The following is a 22,713-nucleotide window of genomic DNA, read 5'->3' on the forward strand; positions in this document are numbered from 1 at the left end:
CAACAACTAGTACATCAAAACAGGTGAAATCCAATTACTGGGCATCAGAATATTCAAGGGTAGCATCACCTACTACCTTGTCTGTGAAACAAAGTCGCATATAGACAGAGGTTCACATAGGATAAACATCATCTCAAACAGCAAATAGATGGTGAGAGGACGATTTTCTCCACGAGAGAATATAGAAGAACATGGATTCTGATTAAGATGTTGCACATGTAAAATAAAGATGAGGATAAATTCTTTCTCCCAGAAGATGCCAAATCTTTGGAATCCTCTACCCTGAACATCTGTGGAAGTGGAACAATTCAGTACATTCAAGGCTGAGTGATTATATAGAACAGGTAGGGAAATAGAACTGAGGTCTAGGTCAGGTCAGCTCTGATCCTGTGGAATGGAGGAACAGGCTTGAAAGTACTGATGCCTGTACCGGATTCCATTTTTTTAAATTCTCATGTTCTTATGTACTCAGTGGGACATCAGAGTGGCATAGCAAGTACTGATGCCTGACAGCTCCAGCAGCCTGGGCGCAGTGTGTGACCAAGTGATTTCCCCCACGAGCTCCAACTTCTGTCCACATCTGAAAGAGGTCAGGTGGCTGCTGTAAGTCACACCTAATGGAGGTGGGTGGCAAGAGAGTTACGGGGGAGATGGGCATGTGGAATAAAATGGGTAGTACTGATTGCTGGGGAAAACTTCTGTCTACCATTTTCTTACCTATATGACAAACGAAAAGAAAGACTGAGATTTTTGAGGAAACAAATAGGAAACTTGATGAGGGAAGAGTAGTCCAGAAGGGTAAGAGACAAGGGATCTGAGATGTATTGACAAATTGGATCCACAGTTGGCTAGATAATAGGATGCAAAGAGTAGTAATAGATGAATGTTTTCCATCTGGAAATCTGTAACAAATAACTTACTTCAGGATCTGAGCTGCACCTTTGTAGTATACCTTTGTGTATATATAAATGACTTGGATGAGAATGTAGGGGATATGATTAGTACATTTGTAGACAATGTGAACATTGGTGGAGTTATGGGCAGTGAAAAAATTGTCTAATGATACAGTGAGATATGGAACTGCTGAGAAATCGGGCAGAGTGTTGGCAGATAGAAATTAATCCAGATAATTGTGAGGTGGGGCAGAGGGTCAACTTCAAGTGGGATACATAGAGTATATTGAGACCCTGGGGGTGCAAATCCACGACTCACTGAAAGTGGTGGCAAAGCTGGAACAGGGGAGGGCAGAAGGCATTTGCAGCGCTTGCCTTCATAGGCTGAAGGTTTGATGGGATAAGAGTTGGGTTGTCATGTTGCACATGTACCAAGTATTGATAGTACCACATTTAGATTATTGCAGCAACACAAAAAATGCTGGAGGAACTCAGCAGGCCAGGCTGCATCTATGGAAAAGAGTACATTCGATGTTTCGGGCCAAGATCCTTCGGCAGGATTGGAGAATAAAAGATGAGGAGGAGAGTTAAAAGGTGGGGGGAGGGGAGGGAGAAACACAAGGTGACAGGTGAAACTGGGAGGGGGAGGGATGAAGTAACGAGCAGGGAAGTTAATTGGTGAAAGAGATACAGGGCTGGGGAAGGGGGAGTCTGAGGGGATGGAAGGCCATGGAAGGAAGAAAAAGGGGAGGAGGCAATAGACAGGCAAGTAGATAAGATGAGAGAGGGAAAAGGAGATAGCGAATGGTGAAGGAGGGTGTGGCCATTACCGGAAGTTCGAGAAATCGATGTTCATGCCATCAGTTTAGAGGCTATCCAGACAGAATATGAAGCGTTGTTCCTCTAACCTGAGCGTGACCTCATCACAACAGTAGAGGAGGCCATAGATAGACATATCGGAATGAGAATGGGAAGTGGAGTTAAAATGAGTGGCCACTGGGAGATCTTGCTTTTTCTGGCAGATGGAGTATAGGTGCTTGGTGAAGCAGTCTCCCAATCTACGTTGGGCCTCACCGATATACAGGAGGCCACATCGGGAGCACTGAACACAGTATATGTATAGCGTCACCTCACCTGGAAGGACTGTTTGGGACCCTGAATGTTAGTGAGGGAGGAGGTGTCGGGATGGGTGTCGCACTTGTTCTGTTTGCTAGGTGGGAGATCAGTGGGGAGGGACAAAAAGACAAGGGAATCACGTAGGGAACAATCCCTGTGGAAAGCAGAAAGTGGGTTGGGAGGGGTGAAAGATATGCTTGGTGGTGGGATCCTGTTAGAGATAGAGAGAGAGATTAGATTATTGTGTAAACTTCTATCTGGTACGTTACTAGAAAGATATGGCAACAATTGAGAGAGCGCAGAAGAGAATCACCAGTATATTACTTGGAATGAGGGGCTGTACTTATAAGGAGAGATCGGAAAACTGGGATTTATTATCACACTAACATAGAAGATGGAAGAGTGACATTATAGAAGTTTATTAAATTTATGAGGGGCATGGAATTATATGTAGTCAGTTTTTCATAGGGCAGGGTTGTCTAAGACCAGAGGGAAAAGCATATAAAGGAAAGCATCACAGTGGCTGTTATCTGAGTGGACATAAGGTGGTCATCCTAAGGCTTTAGCTCTTAGAGGTTGCAGGGAAGAGAGTTTATTCAGATACATAAAGAGGCGAGAGTGGATGTCGGACCGCTGGAAAGCAATGCTGAAGAGGTAGTAATGGGGGACAATGAAATAGCAGATGAACTGAATAAGTATTTTGCATCAGTCTTCATTGTGGAAGACACTAGCAGCATGGCGGAAGTTCCAGGTGTCACGTGTCATGAAGTGTGTGCAGTTATCATATCTAGAGAGAAGGTCTTTTGGGAAACTGAAAGGTCTGAAGGTAGATAAGTCACCTGGACCAGATGGTGTACACCCCAGAATTATGAATGAAGTGGCTGAAGAGATTGTTGAGGCATTGGTAATGATCTTTCAAGAATCACTAGATTCTGAAATGGTTCTGGAAGACTTGAAAATTGCAAATGTCACCCCACTCTTCAAGAAGGGAAAGAAGCAGAAGAAAGGAAACTATAGGCCAGTTGGGCTGACCTCAGTGGTTGGGAAGATGTTGGAGTCCATTATTAAGGAGAAAGTCTCAGGGTACATGGAGACATAGGATAAAATAGGCTGTAGTCAGCATGGCTTCCTCAAGGGAAAATCTTGCCTGTCAAATCTGTTGGAATTCTTTGATGAAGTACCAGGTGGGATAGACAAAGGTGAATCGGTTAATGTCGTGTATTTGGATTTTTAGAAAACCTTTGACAAGGTGCCACACATGAAGCTGCTAACAAGCTACGAGTCCAAGGTATTACAGGAAGGATCCCAGAATAGATAAAGGCATGGCTGATGGGCTGGAGGCAAAGAGTGGGAATAAAGGGAAACTTTTCTGATTGGTTGCTGGTGACTAGTGGTATTTCACAGGGGTCTGTGTTGAGACCAATTCTTTCTATGTTATATGTCAATGATTTGGATGATGGAATTAAGGATTTGTTGCAAAATCTGCAGATGATATGAAGCTAGGTGGAGGACAGGTATTTTTGAAGAAGTAGCGAGGCTACAGAAGGACTTAGACAGATCAGGACAATGGGCAAAGAAATGCCAGATGGAATACAGTGTCGGAAAGTGTAAGGTCATGTACTCTGGTAGAAGAAATTAAAGGGTTGACTATTTTCTAAACAGAGAGAAAATACAAAAAAGTGAGACACAAAGGGACCTATGAGTCCTTGTGCAGGATTCCCTAAAGGTTAAGCTGCAGGTCAAGTCTGTGGTGAGGAAGGCAAATGCAATGTTAGCATTCATTTTGTATTTTTTTCATACCCCAATGCTTACATTTTATATTTTAAAGTATATATTTCTGATTCAACAACCTTGTAACAATAACTTCCTTCAGGATAAATTAAGTTTTATCTTATCTTATTTCATAGGACTAGATTATAAGAGCAAGATGTAATGTTGAAATTTCATAATGCACTGGTGTGGCCCCACTTGGAGTACTGTGAGCAGTTTTGGGCCCCTTATCTTAGAAAGGATGTGCTGACACTGGAAAGGGTTCAAAGGAGGTTCACGAAAATGATTCCAGGTTTGAATGGCTTGTCATATGAAGAGTGTCTGATGGCTCTGGGTCTGTATTCACTAGAATTCTGAAGAATGAGGGGTGACCTTATTAAAACCTATTAAATGGTGAAAGGCCTTGAGAGAGTGGATGTGGAGAGGATGTTTCCTATGGTGGGAAAGTCTAAGACCAGGGGACACAGTCTCAGCCTCAGAATAGATGGACATCCTTTTAGAACATAGATGAGGAAGAATTTCTTTAGCCAGATGGTAGTGAATCTGTGGAATTCTTTGCCACAGGTAGCTGTGGAGGCCAAGTCTTTATGTATATTTAAGGCTGAGTTTGATAGATTCTTGATATGTCCGGGCATGAAGGGATAGGAGGAAAAGGCAGGAGAGGAAAATTGGATCAGCCATGAGGAAATGGCAGAGCAAACTCTATGGGCCAAATGGCCTAAATCTGCTCCTATATCTTATGGTTGAAAACTGAGGGATAAACTGTGACATGGAGTCTGATGAATATCTGGAATGAACTACCAGGGTAGGTAGTGAAGGCAGATAAAATTACAATGCTTAAAAAACATTTGTACAGATCTTTGGATAGGAAAGGCAGAGAGAGATGCAGATCTAATGTGGGCCAATGGAATTAGTATTGATTGGCATCACAGTTGCATGAACAAGGTGGCGGAAATGATCTGTATCCATGACTCTCCATTTTGTGACCTTCAGCAAATTTTGAATTCCCATCTGTGCTGTTCACTTTATTCCATGGCCCTCAGTTTTGTCAACTAGTTTTTCATGTAGGTTTTTGCCCAATGCTTCTGAACTGAATAAGTATTTTGCATCAGTCTTCATTGTGGAAGACACTAGCAGCATGGCGGAAGTTCCAGGTGTCACGTGTCATGAAGTGTGTGCAGTTATCATATCTAGAGAGAAGGTCAGCATCTACCATGATCTCATCATCGACCTTCTCTCCAACAAAATCCAAAGCAGGCAAGAATTAATGAAGGATCCTCGTACCATATGCTTAATGCATCCCAGTGACTTTCAAAATTTCTGCGCCTTGCTCCTGCACACCCTCTGAAACTGTGCTACACGGTTTAAATTCCTAGCTGAAAATATATGACTTCATTTCACTCCATTTTTTTTTGTCTGTTCTATATTATATTACAACAGTGCCTCTTTCACCTCAGATGGTTGAGGAGGTTTGGTATGGGCCCTCAAATCCTAAGAACTTTCTACAGGGGCATAATTGAGAGCATCCTGACTGGCTGCATCACTGCCTGGTATGGGAACTGTACCTCCCTTGATCACAGGACTCTGCAGAGAGTGGTGTGGACAGCCCAGCACAGCAGTAGTTGTGAACTTCCCATGACTCAGGACATATACAAAGACAGGTGTGAGAAAAGGGCCCGAAGAATTATTGGGGACCTGAGTAACCCCAACCACAATCCAGTCCAGCTGCTGCCATCCAGGTAACAGTCCCACAGCATAAAAGCCAGGATGAACAGGCTCCGGGACAGTTTCTTCTACCGGACCATCAGACTGATGAACTTATGCTGATTTGAGTGTACTCTATATTACATTGACTGTTCAATTTATTATAAATTACTATGATTGCACATGGTGCATTTAGATGGAGATGTAACATAAAGATTTTTACTCCTCATATATGTGAAGAATGTAAGAAATAAAGTCAATTCAATTCAATTCAATATTTTCACTTTGAGATACAGCACGTGAAAAAGTCCCTTCTGGCCCAACGAGCCTGCACCACCCAATTACACCCACATGATCAATTAACCTACAAATCAGTACACCTTTGGTACGTGGGAGAAAATCAGAGAACCTGGAGGAAACCATGGTCACGGGGAAAATGTAGAAACTCCTTACAGACAGCGGCAGAGTTGACCCCAGGTCACTGGAGCTGGAAAAGCATTGCACTAACCACTAGCTATATTGATGACCACGTTCCTGACTTTTTAACAGCATCTCTATCATCAGCAAATTTTGAATTTTTATGCCACCCTCTCATATTCAGGTCATCTATATCTTTCAAATAAAGCTGCAGACCAGTGCTGATCTCTGGGAGACATATCTGCCTGCAATCCTCTCATCTGAAAAGCAATCAATTATCATCACTTTCTGTTTCCCATCCTTCAGCTAATTGTTTAATCTATGCTGCTACTGGTTACTTTATTCTATGAACTTCAGCTTTCTTAACCAGTATCTTATGTGGGTCTTCCTAAGTCCATATTCCATACTGTCCAAAATCCACATAGTTGGCATTCATTGTAATTTCTTCAACTTTCTCTGCAAGAAAGTGGACAAAGTTAACAATCAATGAAATAAGCATGAATTGATAGCAGATTCTGTACAGACCTTTTGAAATCATGGTACTATTTATGGAAGAGTTATAGGGAAAGTTGAATGCTGTTGACATGAATTTGGATTTTAGAAGCACACTTGATGAAAATGATATAAATGAAGCAGCCGATCTGAGGCTTATGGAATACAAAGGGAAACAGTAACATGGATAAGAAGTTGGCTATGGAATAGGAAACAGAAAGACCTGGACAACAGTTGTTTTTCTCAGGCTAGGTGAAGAATTCAACGTGTTTATTCCCCATGACTGGCAAAAGGACCACTGGTTTTCTCATTATGGTTTGGACTTAAGTGTTCAGAATACAACTTCAAGACTTGCAGATGATATGAAATTTGGGCATGGGGTAAATGTGAGGATGTTTTTCAAATTCTAAAGATTATTGGCTCTTGAAACGGGCTGACACTGGGCAGCTAAAATTTAATTCAGACAAATGATTTACTTGAATGTCTTCAGGGATACAACATCTCAGTTCTCTAGATAGCTTTGAGAGGATAGGTGTAAACTCCCTGGAGCAAAGAAGGTTGAAAAGTAATTTGACATTAATGGTCAAGATGATTTAGAGTCTAGAAATTGTGAATAAAGAGACATTGTTTCCTTCAGTGTACAAATCAAAAACTAGTGATCTCAGATTTAACACAATTGGAAAAGGAGTTGAAGCATGACTGGGTGAGAAAACTTTTCACACAGCAATATTGGTTCACCAGAAATGATGAGAGAAGCAGATTCAAATTATAGTTTTCAAAAGGCAACAAACTCAGTACTTAAAGAATATAAAAGGGCATGAGCAAGAAAGGTGGCGACTGACCTAATTGAATTCCTGTTACAAAAAGTTGACAATACCTTGATTGGCCAAATGGACTGCTTCAGTGTTGCAATGATCCTTATTCATCTAGTCCTCGGTGTGCCTTACTCTCAATCGTACAGCTGGATGGTTCCTGTGGGAAGTACCCACTACCCTTGGTTCTTCGCTCCAGTACACATTCATTACCAAGGGCACAGGAGCAGGGAAAGTTTAGAGGAGATTGCATGTGTGGTTCCCATGGAGCAATTCCTCTATGTGAGCCACCCAACAATGAAACCTAGAGAAGGTTTCACACGGTACAATGCTGGCTCCCCATTGGACAATCATCAGCTCACTTGCCACTGCATAAAGAAGGGGGTTATAGAGAAAGGATAAGAAGAGTAAGAAGGAGAAAAAAAACAGATGAGGAGAAGGAGAGGGCAAAGATAATAGTTAGCAGCAGTGAAGCTGCCCCATCATTGGACTTGGGGAGAGAGCAGAGATTATTTTCCTGAGGATCCAGTAGGACGACAGTCCACCAGTTCAGGGAAGAAAGGGAGGAAGCAGCCCATACACAAAAGGAGCAAGATTTTGCCACAATATGTATTTGGGAAAATGATACCAAACAAACCCGCTTGTTCTGCGGATGATGTTAACTACTTATAAACAAGCAATTCCAGGAATGTGCTGTCAGGGAAAGTAGTAAACCAGATATGATAGCAATGTTAGGCAGACAGATGAATGAGTAGGGAGTAAAGGAGAACTTCTATCCTGCTCTTATGACTCTTCAATGGACCTCTTGCATGATAAGATGGAATCTTGACTTTACATCTATCTCATTATAATCTTGTACTTTTTTGTTTACCTGCACTGAACTTTCTCTGTAGCTTTTACACTTTATTCAGCATTGTTATTGTTTTACCTCATTCTACCTCAATGCACTGTGTAATGATTTGATCTGGTAAGACAAGCTTTTCACTGTAACAGAATCGGAATCACTTTGTTGCCAGTTTGTGAAACATACCAGGATTGATTGAAGTTCAGTGTCAACCATGAAACACAGGATAATAACATAATGACAACACAGTAGACACCAACAATTTAGAAGACAATAGTGAAAACAGCCGTGAGCAATCAACAATCAGCAGAATGATAACATTCGCAAATATCAATAATCAAACTTAAATAAGTGAACATATGAACAGTAATTATCAACAGAAAAAGGAAAGCAGGGAAGACCATTTAACTCATGCTGTGTAGGGACAGGCAGGGTATTACACCAGAGTGAGTTTCGTTGAGAAGCTAGATAGCTACAGGAAAGAAGCTTTGAAGGTAATGCGTAGTCCTGGTAGTGATGGACTTGGAGGGTCTTCCTGTTGGCAATTTGGTGAATAGGTGATTGTTACGGTGGGTGGAGTCAGCAGTAATTTTTTCAGCTCTTTTTGTTGCTATGGCGAGGAACAGGTCTTTTTAAGACAACCAATGATCTTCTCTGCTGAGTGGATCACTCACTGCAACCTGGACTTGGAGAGGGAGGAAGCAGCAGAGGTGCTCACAGCACTCTCAAGGATGGCTGAGTAGAGAATCATCAGGATACGCCCTGAGAAGTTAAGTTTCATAAGCTGGTTTAGGAAGAACAATCTCTCCCAGAGATTGTATCTTGTACATGTATCTTGGTACATGTGACAATAATAAACCAATACCAGTACCCAACAAGTAAAGAACATTCCCCTACTTCTAAGTTTCCTTTAGACTCTTCACTATTATAAATCAAATGAAATCAACACCATAACCTACTATCCCATCACCACTCTCAACTGCCAGTCAAAACTCCAAACTCTACCACATAATGCTCCAAACTGCCCCAACTTTTTTTTTAGCATATATATTCCATCACAAAGTGAAGTAAGTTGTTTGTTGGTTATATGAAGATGTATTTTGCATGTTGCAGTTTTGGTTGCAGTATTTTATGACTTATCTACCTTCAGATATTTCAGCTTCCCAAGCACTTTCTCTTTAGTAATAGCAACTTCTCGCACTTCTGCTCCTTGATACATTTGAAGTGCTAGTAAAGGCTGATGCAAAATGCATATTAAGTTTGTCCACCAGCTCTTTGTCCCTCATTATTGCCTCTCCATAATCATTCTCCAGTGGTCCAGTATCCACTCTTGCCTCTCTTTCATTTTTTATATATCTGGAAAAAAAACTTTTAGTGTAATTTGATATCAATGACCAGCTTACCTTCATATTCAATCTTTTCTCTCCTTATGGTTTTCTTTACTTGCCTTCTGTTGGTTTTTAAAAGCTTTCCAACCCACTAATTTCCCATTAATTTGTGCTATATTATATGCCCACTTTTGCTTTTATGCTGTCTTTTATTTTCCTTGTCAGTCATGTTTGCCTCACCCTCCCTTTAGAATACTTCTTAATCTTTGGGATGTATCTATCCTGCACTTTCCAAATTTCCCTCAGAAACTCCAGCCGCTGCTGATCTGCCATCATCCCTGCTAGTGTCCCTTTCCAATCAACTTTGGCCAGCTCCTCTGTAATTCCCTTTACTGATATAACTTTATCTTCCCTCTGTCTCAAGCTGCAGAGTTAGTTACTTGATTGTAATTAACTTGATTGAGTTTTTTGACATGGTGATAGAAACATAGAAACATAGAAAATAGGTGCAGGAGTAGGCCATTCGGCCCTTCGAGCCTGCACCGCCATTTATTATGATCATGGCTGATCCTCCAACTCAGAACCCTGCACCAGCCTTCCCTCCAGCCTTCCCCTGACCCCCGTAGCCGCAACTAAAAAGTCATTGTGTTCTAGGCTATGTTTGTCCTGCAGGAATTGGAAACTTTGTAATACTCTTTTATGTATAAATGAGAGGTAGGTTGTAAGACCTTTCTTTATCCATAGTTCAAATCTTTTATCTCCTCTGTTGGGGAGGAATTCGGTATCATATGCACACCATCTGAAAAGTTTTAACATGTTATTGATTCCACATGAATTAACCACCTTCTGCCATACTTTTAATGTAAGATTTATGCAGCTGTTTTTAAACTTTTCCAATTGGGCCATCAATCCTTTGTCAGCTATTGAGGCCTGTAGAGGAAAACTGCCAACTAATCCAAATTCTATTTCCTTCCACCTAGCCTTATATTTCCTATTACACCAATATAACAGAGGGGTTATCTGTGAAGCATAAAAATAATTTCTCAAGCAAGGAAGTACCATACCTCCTCCTTCCTTCCCTAACTGTAAGGTGTTATATCGAATTCTAGATTTCTTTCTTTGCCAGATAAAGCAGGAAATCCATTTGTCCCATTCCCTGAATTGATTATCATCCACCTCCACAGGTAAAGTCTGGAAAAGGTAAAGTAACCGATGAGGGTGATTGATGAAGAGCTGTGGATGTTATCTTCACAGACTTTGACAAGGTCCCCCATGGGAGGCTCATCCAAATGACTAAGATACAGGAGATCCGCAGCAAACTGGCCATAAATCTCATGCTATCATTGTTATAGCACATGGAGCTTCTCTTGATTTGACAGCTACAAAATTTGAAGTCTAAGAATCACTGATTGACCAATTCAATGCAAGGGAATGATCGTGTCCATTGAAGTTGTATATTTTGTAGTTTTACACTAGCATAATTATAGAAACGGTCAGTTATTAGTGAACAATAAAATCACATTCTCTTTGACACTCTGTGTAACCTGTGGTCCTTGGAGAAAGTTAAAATCTGAAAGTAATAAACAGCAGGTAAATATGAGGAATATTACTGACTAAAATAAGCAAAAATATTGACAGTCAGATAAAATAAAGAAAAAAATTAAAATATTAAATTTTTATTAAAGGTTTGCTTTTTGAAGAAATTGCTTTTTAAGTTACCAATATAATCAATGCTTTGTCGACAAACGGAAATTTCAATATTAGCACTCTGATATATGCACCACCTTTGGAGATATGAGAACTCAGGGAACAAGGAATATCTGTGTTTGTTTAGGGAACAGAGAAATATCTCACTACAAGGCAAAGGAGCAGCATCAAATACTCTCAGCTGCAACTGGAAAAGCTGAAAATACTGGGCCATTCAGGAAGCATCTCTGGAGAGGAAACACAAATAATGTTTCAGATCGGCAGCGTTTCAAGAATTCAATAAAACTCATTTCAAGTTTATGTTACAGCCAAGCTTTTATTTTAAGTGTTGACCTTCTCCAGAGCTGTGGATAGTAGTTTATTGATCTCACTCACCCAGTGAGACACCCTTCATCACAAGGTGAGAAATAGTGATGCCCAGCATTACTTGCACCAGCACTCAGCTTTGTTTTCAATTGTAAAGATAATAAACCAGTCAAGGAACACATTCAAGTAAGGCTTGTCCAACATCTATACCTGGAATCTTAAACTACAAGTAATGCCATTCCATGGAAGAGATGATCAATAACTATTTCCTCACATTTCTCAGGTTTGAACCTTGCACCAATGTGATGTATTGTGTTAAATAACCTAAAACAGCATTTTGCCAAGGCACCCTTTTCACCAACTTTAAAGGTTTTTATTGCTCAGCTGACCTGCCATTGGTTGCTTTGGGACAAAGAAGGCTGAGGAAAGACTTAATAATGATGTATAACATTATGAGAAGCTTGATAGGGAAGAGGAATTTCTCTGAATAGATGGATCAAAATGAGAGGAATGGGTAGAAGCATTAAAGGGGTAATAGGAAAAACTGAGTTTTTGGAACTCAGTGTCTAAAAGCACATTAGAGACAGGAACCATCACCACGTTTAAAGTGCTAATGTGCCCCAAGCTGTCTCTAGACCTTGTGTTAGAAGCTGAGGTTAGGTTTAGCAGGTCTTCAATAGCATCACTATCACAAAGTTCAATGTTATTGTCAGCAACCTAAAGCTTAGTTTGAGATAAATGCAGTGAATAGAGGAGACGGTCAGATACTGTAGTGAACGGTTCAAGTAAATCCCAAAATGTAACGGTAAGTAGGGATAGCTACAAAACATTGACATCATCCAGACAAGGCAGTCCATGAAAGAATACCACCGTCCGCCATCCTAAACATATCTTATTCGGGCTCAATTATATCATCAATGCAAATAGCTTCCACCAAAAGACTCCAGGAGATGCATGAGAACATAGAAATTTAGGTGCACCTTCATGTGACATAATTAGAAACCAGTATTGTCCGTTTGTAATTGCTCAGCTGAAATCAAATGGTAAGAAGAAATCCTGCCATTGCTGATTAACTGGACTCAGAAAACTCACACTCATTCCTCAACCAGACTTTATTTACTTGTGCACAAGGGAAAAAGCATGGCCCCTGACAGCACACTGGTCTGAAGTCCAAACAGAGAAATTACGTTATACAAAATTGACTTGCAGTTACGGATAACAGCATGTATGTTCATTTTCTTTATTTACAAGACTGATTGCCATTCACAGCGCAGGTGTTAAAAGTCATTATAAACTACAAGCTAACAAATAATGATAGTTTAAAGTTGGTAAAGTAATTGTCCTTTAGTTGGTGTGAGTGCTCCTTGCATTCTTATCTCGTCTCAGTAAGCCAGAATGGCTCCAGTTCCCCATTGTGCAAAGGGAAGTTATGCTCTTCAAAGGCCTTTCTTGCCTTGGCTATCTGCAGTCTGTCCTTGCCTGGACATTATGTTAACCCTGGCCTTGCCACAACTTCCACAACCATTTCAGTGTGACTGAGCCTGCTCTGTAAATTTAGTTTAACTGACTCCTACAGTGCATCCAAAGAAAGGATTAAAAACAATGAAACCCACTAGAGACAGAGTGCTGCCTCTCTGAGCTGTGCTATGAAAGGAACTATTGCAGCCTAGGTTCTTCAGCTTTAGAAGCTTTACAAAAATATCATTTCCAGTGATCTTTACCAGATCATACAGTAGGGCCCAATAAAGAACTTTTATACCTTTCTTTATGCTTAATACTTTCACAGAAATACTGAACAACAGACAGCATTAAGCACGAATATTACAAGCATTCTGATTTGGAACAGAGATGCTTTGATATAGATGTAATACCTGTATGTTTGCTGAGATGTATTCCTAAATATACGAGCTTTTAAATTCATAGGATATAGATTTCCATTATCATAATGTTTTATAATATGTTTAAATTCTAAAATGTTTATGACAATGAGATGGAATACAGAATGCACTCTCTCGGGCCAACACTCCCAATATTGGGATCTAATTACATTCAACCAGTTCCAATAGGAAAGCTACATTATTTGCATGCCCAAGCCAGACATTTGAAGTGGACCTTCTGCTCTGAGCCCTGTCCTGTCAATATTACCACCTGGACAGAAGAAATGACTCAAACTTTGTTAAGAGACTCTAATATTCACACTAATGTGTAGTTAACTCTGGACCACCCTGCTCAAAATGGAGAAGCATGCAATGGGATGCTGATAACTTCGAATCCATTCCTTCAGAGCACTGGAAAGCCCAGTGTAAGCAATGGAAGGAGCACCAAACTACTCAAATAACTCATTCACTCTCCTGACTTGGCTGTGGCAGCACCAGCAGATTACACACTGGCCTCATAATTCATCTCAGAACTCACAAGAGTGGAATCAAGTCATCTTCAATCCCAAGGGAAGCAGCTAAAATTATGCTGCTGTTCAATAATCTCAGAGCACTGAATGGAATATCTTATTGCTCACTTTGGTAGACATTATGGTTATTACAAGCCAGAAGAAGATGACTACAGATACAAGCAAATTTAGAGAAGGATGAGTTGTTCTCCGATCTTGGCAACCCAACCATCACACCGCCCAAGTCACACATTTTCCAAATTAAGTTTAGAGTTAGTAATACAAATCTCAGAAGTAATAATGGCCATAGTGACTAAATTTGATCATCAAGCTATGTGACATTTCTATGTTCTATGTTGTTCCATAATTTATTATTCTCTTAATCTTTGCAAATGTATTTGCTAGTGCTGCTGCATACTGTATATACAGACATAAATATAAATACACACACACACACACACACATCTATATATATATATATATATATATAATTACATCACATAGCTGCACGAATAACGGAATGTTTATTCCTTACAATGGAACTTCATCTGATAATCCATTATCAATCCGAAGAACAGGTTACGCATGGTTAAATTATTATTTATCAACAATAACAGATGCACATCCTTTAGCCACAAAGATTAATGATGGATTGGGTATGTGTATTTAATTTAGGTTGGTATAAAGCTGTTATTTATAAGAAAGGTTGTATTAAGGATCTCACAGTGCAGTAAATGAACTCTTCTTCCATGCCTGCTTTTCCCACTTCATTCTCAGTTTATATTTTCTTCAAAATCCTCATGCTTGGAAAGAACCAAAGGAGCCAGGAGAGTCCAGATGTAAAGGGAGCTACAAACCCATATGGAAGCAAACTTCATCCAAACTGCAATCCAACTGCTTGAAATTCTCTTGAAATCAGGTCTATGACTGGACGTAGAATATAAGAAAGTTATTACAGATTACCTTAGACTTTCTGGAAGTTGATCCGATAAATGGCTTTATCATTTATAAATGAAACTAAAGTGAGTTTTTCTGGAAAAGTTAAACTTCTTTATAAACTACTGCCATGAAAGTACGCTGCACAATAATTGGATGCAAACACATAATATGTACAGCATGGTAGCGTAATGGTTAGCACAGGACTCTACAGTACCAGCGACCCGGGATCTGTTCCCACTGCTGTCTATAAGGAGTTTATACGTTCTCCCCGTGACTTCATGTGTTTTCTCCAGGTGCTTCATTTTCCTCCCACAGGTCAAAGACGTAGCAGTTGGTAGGTTAATTGGTCATTGTAAATTGTCCCATGATTACTCCAGGATTAAGACCATAAGACCATCAGACACAGGAGCAGAATTAGGCCATTCAACCCATCAAGTCTGCTCCACCATTCCATCATGGCTGATCCCAGTTCCCACTCAACCCCATACACCTGCCTTCTCGCCATATCCTTTGATGCCCTGACCTATCAGGAAACGATCAACTGCCTTAAATATACCCATGGACTCAGACTCCACTGCAGTCTGTGGCAGAGCATTCCACAGATTCACTACCCTCTGGTTAAAAAAATTCCTCCTTACCTCTGTTCTAAATGGTAGCCCCTCCATTTTGAGGCTGTTCCTTCTAGTTCTGGATATCCCCACCACAAGAAACATCCTCTCCACATTCACCCCATCTGGTAGGTTTCAATGAGATCCCTCCCGCCCCACCGCATTATTCTAAATTCCAGTGAGTACCGGCCCAAAGCTGCCAAATGATCCTTATGTTTTTTTTAACACTTTACTTTCAAAATTTAAAAAAAAACCATGAAATCAATAAGAACGTACCAGCTCAGACATGTGTAAAACTGAAATAAGCAAAAAAAAGGGGACATAACATTAAAGGGATGCATATTGTACAAAATGCTCAAAAATACTAAACATTAAATCTCAAACGAGGGCCGTGAGAAATCAGCTGGGGGGAAATTGTTCATCTGCCCCCGGCTTCGTCCTCATACGTTAACGTTTTCATTCCTGGAATCATCCTCTTGAACCTTCTCTGGATTCCCTCCAATGACAACACAGCCTTTCTGAGATATGGGGCCCAAAACTGTTGACAATATTCCAAGTGACTAGTGTCTGATAAAGGCTCAGCATTATCTCCTTGCTTTTATATTCTATTCCCCTTGAAATAAATGCCTTCTTTAACACAAACTCAACCGGTATATTAATCTTCTGAGAGTTTTGCATGTGGACTCCTAAGTCCCTCTGTACCCCTGATGTTTGAACCTTCTTCCTATTAGGATAATAGTCTGTACAATTGTTCTTTTCACCAAAATGCATTATCATACATTTCCCAACATCTGCCATTTTTTTGCCCATTTTCCAATTTGTCTAAGTCTTGCTGCAATTGCATTGCTTCCTCAGCACTACCAACCCCTCCACCTATCTACGTAACATCTGCAGACTTTGCCACAAAGCCATCAATTCCAATATCAATCACTGACAAACAATATGAAACGTAGCGATCCCAATAGTGGCCCCTGAGGAACACCACTAGCAACTGGCAGCCAACCAGAAAAAGACCCTTTTATTCCCACTTACTGCCTCCTGCCTGTCAGCCATTCCTCTATCCATGCCAGTATCTTTCCAGTAACACCATTTTATCTTGATTTTATCTTGGCACCTTATCAAACACCTTCTGAAAATCCAAGTAAATGATATCCACTACCTCTCCTTTGTTCACCCTTCTTGTTACTCACTCAAAGAACTCTAGCAGATTTTCCTGTCATAGAAACCATGCTGACTTTGACATTTTATCATTAGTCTCCAAGTATCCCGAAACCTCATCCATAATAATAGAGTCCAACACTTTCCCAACCACTGGGGTTAGGCTAACTGGCCTATAATTTCCTTTCCTTTGCCTTCCTCCCTTCTTAAAGAGTGGAGTGACATTTGTAATCTTCCAGTCCTCTGGAACCATACCAGAATCAAGTGATTCTTGAAAGATCGTGAACGATGCATCCGTTATCTCTTCAGCAACCTCTCTCAGGATTCTGGGAAGTAGTCCATCTGGTCCAGGTGACTTAACCACCTTAAGACCTTTGAGTTTGCCTTGCATTTTTTCCTTTGTAATAGCAATGGCAATCACTCCTGCTCCATGACACTCATGGACGTCTAGCACACTGCTAGTGTCTTCTTCAGTGAAGACAGATGCAAAGTACCCATTAAGTTCATCTGCCATTACTTTGTCCCCCATTCCTACCTCATTTACCAGTGGTCCAATATCAACTCTCACATCCCTTTTACTCTATATATAACTGAAAAAACTTTTGGTATCCTGCTTATATTCTTGGCTAGTCTGCCCTCATATTTCATCTTTTCCCTTCTTATAGCTTTTTCAGTTGCCTTTTCTTAGATTTTAAAAGCTTCCTAATCATCCAACTTCCCACTCATTTTTGCCGCATTATATGCCCTTTCCTTGGCTTTTATGCAGTCATTAACTTCCTTTGTCAGCCACAGTTGCCTACCCCTGCCATTTGAGAACTTCTTCCTCTGTGAGACATATCTATCCTGGACCTCCGAACTATTCCCAGAATAGTCGTGCCAACAGTTCATCCACCTTATTCCCAATGCGACACGTATTTAAATACAGCACCTTCAGTCCTGTATTCTTCACCCTTTTGAATTTTGCCTCTGTGGTACAATTTAACTCTTTACTCTGTCTGCATTTGTACCCAATTATTGGCTTGTCCTTCCTTACATTCATGTTACATGTAAACAACCGGCTCATCCTCAGCTCTGTCATACTGGCTCCCATCCCCCTGCCATATTATTAAATCGGGGGTTGCTGAGCGCTGTAGCTTGAAGGGCCAGAAGGACATACTCCGCCCTGTATTTCAACAAATAAATAAATAAACAAATAAATAATGTGATTGATATTCCAACCAAACCATTGATTGCTTTAGATTAGGGTTCAAAGAAAGTAAACTGGAATTTTGGTTGATTGTTTTAGATTAGGGTTAAAAGAGAGTAAACTGGAATTTTGGCCTAGCATATTGGCTTGGAACTTCCTAAGAGGAGTGAAACACTCACATTTAATTGACACTGGAATCTTGAATTCCCAACAAAAACTTCCAGCTCAGACCTGATCAATGAGACTTCACAGAATACAGGGCCTTAAAATGGTAAATATTTGAACACTTGGAACCTATATGTTTAATGTTAAGAATATACCTTATAAGTAGAGCTTTTTTCTTACCTATGCCAGTTAGTTAGTGTCATCATAACATACATAGATGCCAGGAAAAGAATGAAGTGGAAAAATGAGTAACTGTAATGAACTCCTTCCTTTTCATTGTCCTGAAATCGATGTACTTCCTCACAGCCCTCCTGGATTGATACACTTTCCAAAGATCCGGCATCTATATTATTGATGGAGTGGCCATGCCTCTGTGTGCAGCTCGACTTCCTAATGCTGACAAAACACAATATCAATAGATTTAGTTAAGAAATCAATAGTGCTCAGTTTTAATAAGCTGTGATTGTAAAGGGCTTAGGAACTTAGAAGACTGCAGCTCTGGAAAGGAACTGGATGAATGAACTGTTTAAGTCCGCCTAACCAGCCCTATACCCCTAATCTACATGCTAGTATCTCTCTGGTCTTCCTTTAATCTTTTCCCACAGTCTTACTTACTGGACAACCTGTTGCTCATAGATGCTACCACATATGCATTTTTCCTTTTCTATCTGTGTTTGAGTGTACAGTTTGTAGGAAAATCAAATATATATTTATCTCTTCTTTCCATAAGCTTGAATACTGAAATAAAAACTCCATTGAATCTTATCTCTTGAAAAAGAAACAATATCAGCTTTTTCAATCTTGCCTTGGTATCATTGTGGTCATGTTTTGGCCAGAAGTGTACACAGACAGTAGTCAAGGTATCTACATTCAATAGTTATGTCACCTTCTTTTTATACTATTCGAGGGTGTGCAGCCTAGTCAAAAATCTAAGTTCTGCGCTCACCTGATGCTAGTTGAATTAACAATGTGAAATGGACTGCTATTGTCCTTTTGTTTCTATCTGTACCTCGAACTTTCAGATCAGAGGGACCTCGTTCCCGTGAGTTGCTTTCCATTTTAAATGTTGTGCTTTATAGAAGCCGGGATGATCAGAGTGTGTCCTCTCCAACAAAAATGGTTAGCAATGAATGAACATTGGTCTACATTTTCTGCAAGACCAAAGTGGGGCAAGACTCTCTGACGAGGCTGATCACTACTTTTGGCCTCAACTGAGGGAGGTGAAGGAACTGCAGAGGTGCTTAAGGGTAGAGCTGCTCACAGATATACACATACACACACACACCAGGAGACAACGGATCCACACAAGAATCATTTTAAAAGACTAATGGATTGCTCTTATTGAAAATATCATTGGAGATCACAGGATCCAAATTCAGATGCAGCTGGTGAGAGTGCACTGGGAACAGTAAGTTCAGATTTTGGCACTCTCTCCCAGGAAGAACAATGCACCTGATTGGCACAAGGGCTAAAAATGGCAAATTGTAAGAACATGTTGCAGAGACTGTTGTGGCTCTGAATAGGGCTGAGAATGTTGGTAAGTTCTAAATACTAGGGGGACAGTAGAGCTCCGAAAACCTCACAATAAGACTGCATCCTTTATTCTAGTCCATCATCAATGAGGGGAGAGGAGAAGTGACCCTTGTTCCATCTATAAAATATATTGACCAATAAGTAAGTGTATGTCTTAGCATCTTATTTACAGATCAGTAAACCACATAGATTTATAGTCATAGATTAATAACGATTAACAACCTGAACGTAATGTTGAGTATTAGACCATTGTGAGGTAAGAAAGCACATCTTTATAGCATAGCTTTGTAATCGTCAGAAAATTTCCCTGTAAAATGTTGTGGAGATCAGGTCAGAATTGACATTTATACACAAATCAACTATGATTTTCATTAACTGCAAAACAAACTGGAAAAATGTTCCACATTTCCTATATCTTCCTGATATACTTACAAACGTAGTCTACTCTTCAAAATACTGGTTACATTGTGACTTTTGTCGAAAATAATGCTGAAGGCCAGTGTTGTATTACGTTGGTAATAAAATACCAAAGCAAATAGTACTCATGATTACCTCAAATATAAGATGCAAATAAGAAATAAGACTAATCCGACAATGCATTGGATATCCCATTTTAATCCTCTGTCTAAGGCATTAGTTGTGATTGCAGTGTTGTTATTTAAGTCAGAGCTGGGAATTGTCTGTTCAAAGAAGCTCATTATGATGGGATTGCATTTATCATCTGAAAACAAAGCACAACCAAAGGTTACACTTATTCTGAAGGAAAGTTCATTTTTTAATCAACAAAAATATCTTATGTCCGTTAATAATTCCTTGATTAATGTTTTTTATCCATAAGTACCTTTTGGTAAAGTATTCATTATCATGCAAAAGTTAGTTTCAAGCCCAAGGCCAAAGAAGCCAGAGAGTATTTACAATGTATTTCATTACAAATAATAGCTAACAGATTTTTTCTGCAGTAATTAAAATGATGATGGCTATTCATTTGGACTTTAATTCTGACAAATCAAGAGTCTCTATTGAGAGAAAGCAATTTCCTTTTGATAAGCAAACAGAAATTCAAGTGCTTTCCTTAACTTACTGTGAGAAAGATCAGAATTTTGAGATAATTCTGTAAAAATAAAATAGATTTATTTTTCCAGTCTGCCAGATAATCTTTCACTTTCAGTTACAATACATAAAGTTCAAAAGGTATCCAATTGCCACTTGCCAAGCCAATACACATTTGCAGTAAGCAGAGAATCCAACCCTGACACACTTAGTAAGTACCTACACACTGTATATGTGTTGCAATTAGGTTATTTTTAGTTATTAAAATCTAGCAAAATTTGGCAACAGTTCGACAGCTTATGTACAGAAGCTACTGCAAATTAGCAGAGAAGGTCTACAATGGTCATATTTATCTCAGCCAACTGAAATCTTAATCAAAAGATACAGTTGAGATTAATTAGCTCTCATTATTAGATATTTTTACTAGAAAAAGAAACTGGTCATTTGAAAGAATACTTCAGAATATTGTTTCTTACCTTTTTAAAAAATATATTATAAATATGGATTATATGGTACTGTGCAAAAATCTTAGTTACATATATAGTACTGTAGCAATTTAATGTATTGCACTGTACTGCTGCTGCAAAAAAAAACAAATTTCATGACATGTGAGCGATGATAGACCTGGTCCTGATATGGGTCTCTATTGTGGACTGAGAGTGGGAAGGGGGCAGGGAGAGGGGCATCATGGTTGGAAAAAGGGGACGGAGTGGGGAGCACCAGAGAGACATCAATAAACCAATTGTTTGGAATCAAGTGACCGTGCCTGGTGTCTCAGGGCTAGGTGTGTCTGCACCCGTGCCACCCCCCACCCCAGCACTCCTTCCCTGCCATCTTGCTGCACTCTACCCTCACCATTCCTGACATTCCTTGCTCCTGCCAGATTTACAAACTCCGCTCCACTTTGACAAATACAGTGGTATGCAAAAGTCTTAGGCACCCTAGTTTTTTATATATATAGTGCCTAAAATGTTTAAGATGTTTGTACAGTACTGTATTATTAATCATTTGTTTGTAATTTGTTTAAGTCAGGCTCACGTTTCTGAGATCGTCAACTACTTTCTAAGCTGATGTAAACCACATAAAGACAAGAACACTTGCTGTGTTGACTGAATCAACTATCAGCAGAAAGGCCAATTTTGAAAAACAAAGAATTGTAGATTAAGCTTCTTCAAACTGAAGCACAACTTTGACCCTTTGGAAGAAAGTGAAGAGGGAGGAGCACCAGATAGAGGTGATGGGGAGGCAAAGTGGTAAGATGGAGGGAAATTTTTATAATTTTTACGCTTTTGATAATGCTGTTTACAACACCTTTTATAATACTTGCTGGTATTCATGTATTTGTGCATATTTTATTCTATCTCTGTCCTTTAACCTGTAACATTATTTATGTGGGGTGTATGGGGTGTCAGGGAGGGGTAGCACCTCTGGTGGGTAACATGTCGCGTCCTTTTCAAGGCGGTTAGTCCACCTTTTGTCCCCACCTGGCACTCAGCTCTCCCCTGTGGCTCCCCGTAGCTGTTCGCATGCGACAGCGGCCACACCCCGGGCAACAGCTTCGACAAGCCAGCTAAACCAGGTGAGGGTAGCCGACGGGTCTCAAACCCTCGGTGAGATAGGGAGTTGTCTATCCCAGCATGTGAAGACAGACTCCAGCGGATTGAGCGGACGAGACCAATGGAAGGTCCAACGGTCAAGAAGGTGGTCTCTGCAAGCGTCGTGGAACGTAGTAGAGCAGGACAAGACACAGAAGACGTCCTGGTCATCCACTGCGCCTAGTCACATCTCCACCCGTCTCGACTCTGTCTTGCCACTGGACCCAGATGGGAATTGGGAAGAGAGAGTGAGACTGACGCTGTGCAACTCTCCCTCACTTAAATCCAAGTCACGCGCTAGTCTCGACACCATCAATAATGGTGTCGAGGTCCTCATCGACGTCAACGATGGACGAACAACATTTTAATGTAATTCTTAGCACTGTTAAATGTTGCTGCTTTTTCAGTTGCATGATGTGCCCAGATCAACATGCCACAGCAAATTCCTAATTTAAACAATGTAAATGTATATGGTGAATAAAGTCGATCCATAATACATATTTGAATGAAAGTTTGCAAAGAATGCTGCAGTTCTTTTCTATTACAAATTTTTCAACTTCTGTACCTCCAGCACAAGCAGATCCCAAGTTCACATGCCTTCCAGAACCTTAAGTCCAGCTTTAATACCTCGGTGAACCTTTGCTCGAGCACATTGGATATGGAACAAAACAGTCCTCTACTTTCTGTTTTTTTGTCATGTATAC

General features: G+C 40.1%; 1 protein-coding gene across 1 annotated transcript in view; it reads right to left on the bottom strand.

Moving 5' to 3' along the window:
* Positions 1–12,546: 12,546 nt before the first annotated feature.
* Positions 12,547–22,713, bottom strand: part of LOC134343386 (serine incorporator 1-like) — a 92,828-nt gene continuing 82,661 nt past the window's right edge. The window contains exons 8-10 of the mRNA XM_063042092.1: positions 19,917–20,085; positions 18,012–18,227; positions 12,547–14,702 (exon numbers count right to left, since the gene is read on the bottom strand). Of these exons, the coding sequence (XP_062898162.1) occupies positions 14,549–14,702; positions 18,012–18,227; positions 19,917–20,085 (539 nt within the window). The 3' untranslated portion in view covers positions 12,547–14,548. The remainder of the gene's footprint in view (positions 14,703–18,011; positions 18,228–19,916; positions 20,086–22,713) is intronic.

This window comes from Mobula hypostoma, chromosome 1, assembly GCF_963921235.1.
Source record: "Mobula hypostoma chromosome 1, sMobHyp1.1, whole genome shotgun sequence".
Lineage (NCBI taxonomy): Eukaryota > Metazoa > Chordata > Chondrichthyes > Myliobatiformes > Myliobatidae > Mobula > Mobula hypostoma.